Here is a 12,318-nt window from a genome sequence, read left to right as displayed (position 1 = left end):
TCACAGCAATACCCTCATTCCTCGAGTGAATGATCTGCACTTTTCTCCCTTCTGAGATGAAACTCATCAGTTCTCCAAGTGAGCATGAGATTTAGGCTGTGGCCAGGACCGATCTTTGGGGCTGTGGAGGCTCCTTGACACTCTGGCACGGCCTCTGTGCATAGTTGAGGTTGGGCAAGAGATACACATTGTAAATTGTGGGTGGAGTAGATTTTAATGAACATGAAAACTATGACCTCGTTCTTGGTATTTGTCATTTTCATTCCCAAATCTACCATGAAAAAAAAGAATAACTTGATATCCAAACAGCTCAGAAGATACAAGGGTTGTATAAACTTGTTCCTTACCAGAACTCTGTCATCTTCTTCTTTTAAAAAATCAATGTCAGGGTATTTTAGAGTAAGATGAATCACCTCTTTTATATGTTATCTCCCTTCTGATGGAAAAAAAATTTTGAAAAAAGTAAACAACTTGAGAAAGCCCCCAGTTCCCCATTTCCCATTCTCTCTTCAGGTTAAGTGTCCTGTCTCTTATAATCCCAATAGAAGGGAAATATATTCAACGTGCATGTGATATTCTAGAGCTCATTTAAATCCACTGTGTGTTTGAAATCCAGAAATATGTGGAAACACTTATACAAACTGTGGTAACAGAGCCTGTCCTGCACCCCTCTCAACAACATAGCTTTTCTTCTGCCAAGAAGATTTTTGGCAGTTTTTAAAAGGTTCACTCTATTAAAAATGTTATAGACCAAATGGTTTTCCGATTGTCTTGACTGGGGGCACTGACTCAAGCCACAAGAGGAAGGGTTGCAGAAGTCAGATGTCTCGTTTATTTACATAGAGGATTGTTGCTAATAGTCAGACACTCCTCTAGAGAACAGTTTATGTGTACAGCTCATAAAAAGGGAGTTAGACACTAAAGTAAAATAAGATAAAATTGTTTGTTTTAAACAAAGGCTGTTCAAAGTGAGGAGATGGGTCTCCAGTGCCCCTTGTGTGTTAGAATGTCGTATTTTCTGATTTATATGATTGTTGATGACATGGGTGTGCCTTGGGGCATCACAGAGAACTTTATTAAAAGCTGCACAACACCGGCTTTTCTCTTGTGGTCTATCTTTCTGACACAACACTCCTTTCATCTGGTTTTGTTTCTAAAATATGTGTATGCAAATATCCAGGGGGACACACCGAGGATATAATAGCCATTGACCAAATGTGATCCATACTTCTGCATTTGTTTTCTTTTCTCTCAACTCCAGAACAAGAAGCTCCTTTATGAGAAGATGAAGGGAGGACAGAGACGCAAGCGGAGGGTAACGTCTGACTGGCTGTGAGGCTGGGGGATGCCTAGAGCTTTCTGAGCGGGGCAGTTGACAGGCTGTTACCCTCGGGCGGTAACAGAAAGTAGCAGAGCCCTTTCATGTACGGTCCTGCATGAGGGCGAGGCTGAACAGTGGTTCCTAGTGATAACTGTGCCTAGAAAGTCTGCCCTTGGCTTCTGTGATGTCTTCTCCAGGCTGTAGCATGTAATTTTTAGTGGCATACCAAGTTCTTTTTCAATATGGTTATTTTGTATCAGAGTATAGCCATTACTGTACAGTATGTGATAGTGTCAGGTAGACAGCAGAGGGACTCAGCCATACACATACATGATTCCATTCTGCCCGAAACTCCCCTCCCATACAGGCTGCCACATAACATTGAGCTGAGTTCCATGTGCTGTGCAGTAGGTCCTTGTTGGTCATTCTGGAATTTATTTTTTATTTTATTTTTTAATTATTATTATTATTCATTTTATTTATTTTTTTTAACTAATTTTATTTTATTTTTAAACCTTACATAATTGTATTAGTTTTGCCAAATATCAAAATGAATCCACCACAGGTGTACATGTGTTCCCCATCCTGGACCCTCCTCCCTCCTCCCTCCCCATACCATCCCTCTGGGTCATCCCAGTGCACCAGCCCCAAGCATCCAGCATCGTGCATTGAACCTGGACTGGCATCTCGTTTCATACATGACATTTCACATGTTTCAATGCCATTCTCCCAAATCTTCCCACCCTCTCCCTCTCCCACAGAGTCCATAAGACTGTTCTATACATCAGTGTCTCTTTTGCTGTCTCGTATACAGGGTTATCGTTACCATCTTTCTAAATTCCATATATATGCGTTAGTATACTGTATTGGTGTTTTTCTTTCTGGCTTACTTCACTCTGTATAATAGGCTCCAGTTTCATCCACCTCATTAGAACTGATTCAAATGTATTCTTTTTAACGGCTGAGTAATACTCCATTGTGTATATGTACCACAGCTTTCTTATCCATTCATCTGCTGATGGACATCTAGGTTGCTTCCATGTCCTGGCTATTATAAACAGTGCTGCGATGAACATTGGGGTACACGTGTCTCTTTCCCTTCTGGTTTCCTCAGTGTGTATGCCCAGCAGTGGGATTGCTGGATCATAAGGCAGTTCTATTTCCAGTTTTTTAAGGAATCTCCACACTGTTCTCCATAGTGGCTGGACTAGTTTGCATTCCCACCAACAGTGTTAAGAGGGTTCCCTTTTCTCCACACCCTCTCCAGCATTTATTATTTGTAGACTTTTGGATCGCAGCCATTCTGACTGGTGTGAAATGGTACCTCATAGTGGTTTTGATTTGCATTTCTCTGATAATGAGTGATGTTGAGCATCTTTTCATGTGTTTGTTAGCCATCTGTATGTCTTCTTTGGAGAAATGTCTATTTAGATCTTTGGCCCATTTTTTGATTGGGTCATTTATTTTTCTGGAGTTGAGCTGGAGGAGTTGCTTGTATATTTTTGAGATTAGTTGTTTGTCGGTTGCTTCATTTGCTATTATTTTCTCCCATTCTGAAGGCTGTCTTTTCACCTTGCTGATAGTTTCCTTTGATGTGCAGAAGCTTTTAAGTTTAATTAGGTCCCATTTGTTTATTTTTGCTTTTATTTCCAATATTCTGGGAGGTGGGTCATAGAGGATCCTGCTGTGATGTATGTCAGAGAGTGTTTTGCCTATGTTCTCCTCTAGGAGTTTTATAGTTTCTGGTCTTACGTTGAGATCTTTAATCCATTTTGAGTTTATTTTTGTATATGGTGTTAGAAAGTGTTCTAGTTTCATTCTTTTACAGGTGGTTGACCAGATTTCCCAGCACCACTTGTTAAAGAGATTGTCTTTAATCCATTGTATATTCTTGCCTCCTTTGTCAAAGATTAGGTGTCCATATGTGCGTGGATTTATCTCTGGGCTTTCTATTTTGTTCCATTGATCTATATTTCTGTCTTTGTGCCAGTACCATACTGTCTTGATAACTGTGGCTTTGTAGTAGAGCCTGAAGTCAGGTAGGTTGATTCCTCCAGTTCCATTTTTCTTTCTCAAGATCGCTTTGGCTATTCGAGGTTTTTTGTATTTCCATACAAATTGTGAAATTATTTGTTCTAGCTCTGTGAAGAATAGTGTTGGTAGCTTGATAGGGATTGCATTGAATCTATAAATTGCTTTGGGTAGTATACTCATTTTCACTATATTGATTCTTCCAATCCATGAACATGGTATATTTCTCCATCTATTAGTGTCCTCTTTGATTTCTTTCACCAGTGTTTTATAGTTTTCTATATATAGGTCTTTAGTTTCTTTAGGTAGATATATTCCTAAGTATTTTATTCTTTTCGTTGCAATGGTGAATGGAATTGTTTCCTTAATTTCTCTTTCTGTTTTCTCATTATTAGTGTATAGGAATGCAAGGGATTTCTGTGTGTTGATTTTATATCCTGCAACTTTACTATAATCATTGATTAGTTCTAGTAATTTTCTGGTGGAGTCTTTAGGGTTTTCTATGTAGAGGATCATGTCATCTGCAAATAGTGAGAGTTTTACTTCTTCTTTTCCAATTTGGACTCCTTTTATTTCTTTTTCTGCTCTGATTGCTGTGGCCAAAACTTCCAAAACTATGTTGAATAGTAATGGTGAAAGTGGGCACCCTTGTCTTGTTCCTGACTTTAGAGGAAATGCTTTCAATTTTTCACCATTGAGGATAATGTTTGCTGTGGGTTTGTCATATATAGCTTTTATTATGTTGAGATATGTTCCTTCTATTCCTGCTTTCTGGAGAGTTTTTATCATAAATGGGTGTTGAATTTTGTCAAAGGCTTTCTCTGCATCTATTGAGATAATCATATGGTTTTTGTTTTTCAATTTGTTAATGTGGTGTATTACATTGATTGATTTGCGGATATTGAAGAATCCTTGCATCCCTGGGATAAAGCCCACTTGGTCATGGTGTATGATCTTTTTAATGTGTTGTTGGATTCTGATTGCTAGAATTTTGTTTAGGATTTTTGCATCTATGTTCATCAGTGATATTGGCCTGTAGTTTTCTTTTTTTGTGGGATCTTTGTCAGGTTTTGGTATTAGGGTGATGGTGGCCTCATAGAATGAGTTTGGAAGTTTACCTTCCTCTGCAATTTTCTGGAAGAATTTGAGCAGGATAGGTGTTAGCTCTTCTCTAAATTTTTGGTAGAATTCAGCTGTGAAGCCGTCTGGACCTGGGCTTTTGTTTGCTGGAAGATTTTTGATTACAGTTTCAATTTCCGTGCTTGTGATGGGTCTGTTAAGGTTTTCTATTTCTTCCTGGTCGAGTTTTGGAAAGTTGTACTTTTCTAAGAATTTGTCCATTTCTTCCTCGTTGTCCATTTTATTGGCATATAATTGTTGATAATAGTCTCTTATGATCCTTTGTATTTCTGTGTTGTCTGTTGTGATCTCTCCATTTTCGTTTCTAATTTTATTGATTTGATTTTTCTCCCTTTGTTTCTTGATGAGTCTGGCTATTGGTTTGTCAATTTTATTTATCCTTTCAAAGAACCAGCTTTTGGCTTTGTTGATTTTTGCTATGGTCTCTTTTGTTTCTTTTGCATTTATTTCTGCTCTAATTTTTAAGATTTCTTTCCTTCTACTAACCCTGGGGTTCTTCATTTCTTCCTTTTCTAGTTGCTTTAGGTGTAGAGTTAGGTTGTTTATTTGACTTTTTTCTTGTTTCTTGAGGTGTGCCTGTATTGCTATGAACTTTCCCCTTAGGACTGCTTTTACTGTGTCCCACAGGTTTTGGGTTGTTGTGTTTTCATTTTCATTTGTTTCTATGCAAATTTTGATTTTCTTTTTTGATTTCTTCTGTGATTTGTTGGTTATTCAGCAGCGTGTTGTTCAGCCTCCATATGTTGGAATTTTTAATAGTTTTTCTCCTGTAATTGAGATCTAATCTTACTGCATTGTGGTCAGAAAAGATGCTTGGAATGATTTCTATTTTTTTGAATTTACCAAGGCTAGCTTTATGGCCCAGGATGTGATCTATCCTGGAGAAGGTTCCATGTGCGCTTGAGAAAAAGGTGAAATTCATTGTTTTGGGATGAAATGTCCTATAGATATCAATTAGGTCTAACTGGTCTATTGTATCGTTTAAAGTTTGTTATTATTCATTTTAAATATAGCAGTGTGTACATGACCTTCCCAAACTCCCTAACTATCCCTTCCCCCATTCTTTCCCACTGGACAAGCTTAATTTTTTTTTTTTTAACTTTAAACTTATTTTGTTTTGGAGTACAGGCATTACTATACAATGTTGTGATTGTTTCAGGTGGACAGCAAAGGGACTCAGCCATACATATACATGTATCCGTTCTTCCCCAAACTCCCCTCCCATCTAGGCTGCCACATAACACTGAGCAGAGTTCCCTGTGCTATACAGAAGGTCCTTTTTGGTTATTCATCTGGCACAGTAAGTTTTGTGGCAAATCCACCACCATCATTGCACTCACAAAAAGTCAGTTGCATCCCACCCGTGGATGTAGATAGGGATGTGGGGAGTACAGGAGTATATGTCCTTCCTCAAAGGATCTATAGGCCACTGGGGGAAACTGCCCACAAATCCATCTGCATCAGTTACATAAAAACTGGAACCAAGAACCAGGAAGTGTTGAACTGCCTGCTCCAGGCAATAATTTTGAAGAAATGTCGGGGCAAAAGATGACATGAACAAATCTCATTCCTTCTGCATGCTGTTTTTTCTTGGTCCAGCCAGATTGATGTAAAAATCCACTAGATCCATTTCATTTGTTTACTGACTGGAATTTGCAGGGTTAGTTATTCACCATCCCAGGGCTGCCCAAGGTGCTGTTCACTTAGCCACTACAGTGATTCCTCTTGTAAAGCTGATGTCACTTGACTTTGGGCTTCCAGTGTAGTTGATGGTATTGAGACTGAACAAGTGGCCGGTGGTTGGTGCCTTTTTAGACAAAAGTGCCGGGCCACCTGCCATTTAGAGGCAGAATTTTGGCAGCATTGAACAGCATGTGGGATCTTAGTTCCCCCACCGGGCATTGAACCTGTGCCCCTCCCACAACCTGCTTCTGCCTACAACATTGGCAGCATGGAGTCTCAATCACTGGGCCACCAGGGAAGTCCCACCTGCTTTTTTTTTTTTTTTTTAATCAGATTTTAAAAGTTAAAGTCTGCTTGTTCCATAATAAAATGCTGCCAGATAGTAACCATCTTAGTTAAAATATACAAACCAAACCATACACGCAAGGCCAATGACTATTTATTTAGAATAGGAAGTACCTGGATCCTGGCAAAATTGGGGAGTTTGGACAGTAGTCATTGTGGCCTTTCTGAATAGTTTTGCCAAATCTAGTCAGAATGCTTGAAGAGGTATAGGTTTTCTGGACTCAGCATGAATTCCTCAGGCCCCCAAAATGGAAAGTTCCAAGCCCCTGTGCTGCCTGACAAAATACAGAAGACCCATGACCAGTTTTCTATTCAAGAAGCAAAGCTTTGCTTTGGAAACAGATGTTCAGAGAGTTAATGGGGTTTTTCAGAGATTTTTCTTGGATGATTACAGTTTTCAGTGGTAGATGGTGGCAGGGAAGGTCTGAAGGGTGTAATGTGGTCTTGAGAGAACATCAAGAAATTATATTCCAGGAGTTCAGAATACACATAATTTACCAGTAAGATGGCTTGTATGTCTCCCCATAGTGCAATAAGGACATTTCCAAATAAGAACAGTGACCATACTGAAATGGGTGTCTTAGCATGAAGCTTTAATTGTCTCTACTGCCTGGCTCACTATTCCTCTTGGCCTGCCTTGGTTAATGACTGTAGGTCATGATCTAGGTCATTTTGGTATGAGACCAGTGATGACCAAAACTCAATTTGGCTAGGACACATGTTATAAAGGATTTTACTTTGGCTTCATCTTACTCCACATAGGAAAGGCTGAGAATTTATGAAAATAGGGTCGTTTTGACTCAGAGGTATCAAGTTCTTCCTATTTTCAGACATCTTCAAAGATCCATGCTCATGCCATAAACCAGGGGCCTCTCAGGTCTGGAGGAGAAACAGAACTTACCTTCCCTGTCATCAGACCTCAGATTATGTTCCCATCTTGATTCATGACTTTGACGGCTCCCTCCAGTATGCAAATCAATATGAAGAAATTATGGGCTTGCTATTGTGAAAAATCAGGGCTTTCTCCAGTGAAGCACAGCATCTGCTTTGGGTTTCCAGAGGTCATCAGAGGCAGGGGTCCAATCCCAGTGGTTCTATCAGTTGTGAAATAGCAACTGTGTGACCTAGCGAGTCTCTCACCCAAGAGAGAAGGTAAATATCTAAGTGCCTTGAGTTCTTCAGAAGGTATTTAAAACCAAGTACCATCACTATTGGGCTTCCCTGGTGGCTCAGTGGTAAAGAATATGCCTGCTGATGCAGGAGACGAGGATTCGATCCCTGGGTCAGGGAGATCCCCTGAAGGAGGAAATGGCAACCCACTCCAGTATTCTTGCCTGGGACCCCATGAACAGAGGAGCCTAGCAGGCTACAGTCCATGGGGTCACCAAAAAGTCAGACACAACTGAGAAACTGAGCATGCACACACATCATCGTTATTATTAACCTTGTATGTAGGATTCAGTACTCAGACATTTATAAAAGAAGTTCAAGTGATTGCTCCTTTTACTTCCTCATTAATTCAGTTCCTTCATTCCCTGCTTCATTTGTTGCGGCCTAGGTCTGGGCAGAAGGACTTGCTCTCATGACAGTCCCTTACCAGGAAGGCTTCTCCCCAGAATTACAATAGAGCCTTGGGTGGTTTTATGTAGCTTTCTAAATTTGCTCAAATTCCAGTTGAATTCCTAGTTGCTTCAAGAAGAAAAGGTCAATAAATGACCTTTTAAATGGCAACAAATTTTTAATTCTTAGGAGGTATCTTGTTAATATTTGAGATCTGCTACTTATCTTAAAGAGTTTGTCAACCCTATATTTCTGTATTTGATAAACATGACTGTCATGAAGGGATACATGTATATGTATGACTGAGTCCCTTTGCTCACCACATGAAACTATCACAACATTGTTAATCAGCTATATGTCAATATCAAATTTTTTTAAATGCTCAAAAATCATATTGAAGAACATAGCTTAGAAAAAATATTTTTAAATGAATATTTCATATCCTTTTAAATATGTTAGAAATTTCAGAATATATTTTTACTAAGAAAAAAAAAATTGTAGTACTGAATATACTTTTTCAGTCCATACGAGCTCCACCTAGCCAGAGATTCTGAAATGATTCTCTGGGTTAAGCCAGGCCATTCTAGTTGACAATTCCTAATATAAAAAAGTAGTTTTTAAAAATGTTTCAAAGATGCTTCCCAGCAAAGTACTGTTATTTGGTGACATAGCACTTTTCAGATCAATGAGAACATTGCATACTTTGTAATTCTCAGCTTGTTTGTGATGCATTTTTGCAGGATAAGTTGGGCCTTGGGCCTTTCATCATTCATACTTTTACCTATCAGAATGTGGAAGAACATTTTTAAATACTAAATTCAGATTCCAGGCCTTCTGTTTAGGAGAATGTCTGCTCAAAAGTCATAGCAGACAATGTCCCATGGGCAAGAGAGACCTCTTGTGAAATGCCTCCATTCATCCATGGGGCCTAGAGGTGCCATGGGATTGCAGATACGTTGTAACTACAGTTTCTTTCTTATATTTGTGTTTAGTTATTGGAAGACAACTTCAATAAACAAATACCTTTCAAAACTTGAATTTTTGTCTGCTTGCTAAATACTGTTGTAAAACTCCAATTCCTAGTTCAAATCCAAACCTCAAAAAATAGATATAAAATAAGGAATGGAAAAACGTTGACTCATTCAGAATACAAACAGATGAAAAGAATTTCAGACAGTGGAGTCTTGAGTCAAAAATAAAGGAGTTATGTAAATAAGTTCATTTGCACTCTTTTTTTTTATTCTACATGTAAGCGATATCGTGTGTCATTTGTCTTTATGTGTCTGACTTGCTTCACTCAGTATGACAATCTCTAGGTTCATCCATGTTGCTGCAAATGGCATTATTTTGTTCTTTTTTATAGCTAAATAATATTCAATTGTATATATGTACCCCATCTTCTTTATCCATTCCTCTGTTGATGGATGTTTAGGTTGCTTCCATGTCCTGCTATTGTAAATAGTGCTGCAATGAGCTTTGGAGTGCATGTATCTTTTCAAATTATTTCTCTGGGTATATGCTCAACAGTAGATTGCTGGATCATATGATAGTTGTATTTTTAGTTATTTTAAGGAACCTGCATACTGTTCTCTGTAGTGGATGTACCAATGTACATTCCTATCAACAGCGTAAGAGGGTTCCTTTTTTTCCACACCCTCTCCAGCATTTAGTGTTTGTAGATTTTTGATGACCATTCTGACCAATAAGGTAATACCTCTGTAGTTTGGAGTCACAGATGTAGAAAACAAACTTACGGTTACCAGGGAATAAGGGGGAGACAGAATAAATTGGGACTGACATATACACATTATGCTTCCCTGGTGGCTGAGCTGGTAAAGAATCCGCCTGCAATGTGGGAGACCTGGGCTCAATACCTGGGTTGGGAAGATCCCCTGGAGAAGGGAATGGCTACCCACTCCAGTATTCTGGCCTGGAGAATTCCATGGATTGTATAGTCCATGGGGTCACAAAGAATCGGACACAACTGAGCAATTTTCACTATACACATTACTATATATAAAATAAGTAACTAGTAAGAACCTGCTATATAGCACAGGAAACTCCACTCACTACTCTGTAATAGCCTATATGGGAAGAGAATCTTAAAAGAAAAAAGAGTGGATATATGTATTTGCTGTACTCCTGAAGCTAAATTGTTAATCAGCTATACTACAATAAAAAAATTTTAAAGTAAAATATCACAATTTTATACATCCTAAAAAATAATAATAAATAAAGAAGCTTTCTGTATAATTTCCTTTCCTTCTGCTTTTGAATTTGACTGAGAGAAGGTGACAGTGATAGCTAGAGCCCTTGATGAGTCCTTTTTAAGTGGAATGCTGCTTTGGAAGAGTCAGTCACAGCAGCAGGTAATCTGTGACCACTCTTCCCATTTGGTTACATTCTGTCCTCTTCTTTAGAACACTCTTCTTGTAAAATGGTTTAATTCAGTTTGTATTCTCTCTTCTCTAAGGCCATGGGATAATAATTCTGTTTCGTGTGAGGCTTTGTATCTAAGTTAATAGTGAGGGTTTATTAGCTGGTTCACTTCCAGTCTTTATTCCAAAAAAGGGAGTGGGACCAAACTGCATCTGATAATGAGTTGTGTGAAAGACGTAAGTAGACACATCTGTCAGTCAGTGTTTCTCTGCCTACTGAGGTACTGATTAGTGCGCCGAAGTCATCAATTGGTAGGTGGTAGGCTCCACTGTTACCTAGTTAACCCAATAGGTGAGGAGGAGTTCTCGTTCACCTCTTCTGTGAGATGTCTGTATCTGTTATTCACGTATGATTCTAAACCATATATATTTTTCAGAGTGTCAATCCATATCTACAAGGACAGAGACTGGACAATGTTGTTGCAAAGAAGTCAGTCCCCCACTTTTCGGATGAAGATAAGGACCCAGAGTAAAGTGAAGACTCAGTGTGGAATTCATGTGACCTGCTATCCCTCCTTGGTACTGCTTCTGCCCATGTGTTGTTAGAGCCCCTGTGAAGGATAGCATGTTTCTAATTTAGATAAGTATGGATGAAAAGCCAACGTATTTTGTTATTGTGTTGTCCTTCATGCCGATAGCTCTGCTTTCTGCTAGATTAGGATAAGAGCCTTTTTTTCCCCTTTACATGTGGATCTGCAATGAGCATTAAAATTGAAGTGTATGTGTCAACAACAATAAAAAGCAAATGAATGAAATGTCCTCTGATTTCTTGCAATTTAAAATGGTGTTTTGGGTGGCACTGTTTTGGCCAAGTCTATAAAAAGCTGGCATTTGATTTTTATTATGCAGTTCAGTCAACTCTTATACATTGTTACACACCAGTAAAGGAAACAGTATCCAGGAGGAGGAGCTGACACATTTCACTTGGGTACATCTTAATAAATGTGCAAGCACAGGTATGTGGGTTTTTTAAAATTTGAGGCTCTAAATTTTTAAAATTAAAAAAAATTAATTTTTAAAATTAAATTTAGAGCATTATACAAATGATTTCTTTGCTTACCAGGACAAAATCTCAAACATGATCTTATTTTAACAACAATGCTGCTGCTACTGCTGCTAAGTTGCTTCAGTTGTGTCCGACTCCGTGCGACCCCATAGACGGCAACCCACCAGGCTCCCCTGTCCCTGGGATTCTCCAGGCAAGAATACTGGAGTGGGTTGCCATTTCCTTCTCCAGTGCATGAAAGTGAAGTCGCTCAAATACTGTGAAATAAATATGGAGTCAGTATTATCATTCCCATTTTACAGATGGTGGGACTGAGATTCAGTTTCCATGAAACGCTGAAAGTGGCACAGTCAACAAACAGGAACTAAGGTCAACGGACTCTGAGTTGTTTTATTTATTCAGCAGACTTTGGGTTTCCACCATGCGTCAGGCACAGAGCTGGGCTCGGGGTTGGGGGGTGCGGAGAGGGGCACGGGCAGTGCACTGGGGACTCAGACTGACACCAGCAAGGTCCTCAGGCAGCAAGCATCCAATCCGTGAGCTCCAGGTAGGTCAGGCGGCTCCACACTACTTTTAAATCTTGGAATGCAGATGCAGATGTGCTTTCCTGCATGTGTCTGAAGAGTCGTGCCATCTTCTCTCAGCTGAGTCCTCCCAAGTCAGAAAATCAACTCAGAGAAAGGCTGGTGGGAATTAGTTCATTGGTGAGATTATTTTTGTGCTCTTTATACCTCCTCACTGTACAACTATAAAGGAGATGATGGTTTCAGGCTTTGATATCATTGCCCTCAATA

General features: G+C 39.1%; 1 protein-coding gene across 6 annotated transcripts in view; it reads left to right on the top strand.

The window, feature by feature from the left end:
- Positions 1–11,273, top strand: part of SCG5 (secretogranin V) — a 59,078-nt gene extending 47,805 nt beyond the window's left edge. For 4 of the 6 annotated variants that reach the window (XM_005211476.5, XM_059890290.1, XM_059890289.1 and 1 more), the window contains 2 exons: positions 1,262–1,315; positions 10,896–11,273. In XM_005211476.5, coding sequence (XP_005211533.1) covers positions 1,262–1,315; positions 10,896–10,991 — 150 coding nt within the window. In that variant the 3' untranslated portion in view covers positions 10,992–11,273. The remainder of the gene's footprint in view (positions 1–1,261; positions 1,316–10,895) is intronic. The other 2 variants (XM_059890291.1, XM_005211477.4) reach the window with 1 other exon arrangement.
- Positions 11,274–12,318: the final 1,045 nt, after the last annotated feature.

This window comes from Bos taurus, chromosome 10 (assembly GCF_002263795.3).
Source record: "Bos taurus isolate L1 Dominette 01449 registration number 42190680 breed Hereford chromosome 10, ARS-UCD2.0, whole genome shotgun sequence".
Lineage (NCBI taxonomy): Eukaryota > Metazoa > Chordata > Mammalia > Artiodactyla > Bovidae > Bos > Bos taurus.
The sequence above is the reverse complement of the archived record's forward strand: the minus strand, read 5'-3'. Positions and strand labels throughout refer to the sequence as shown.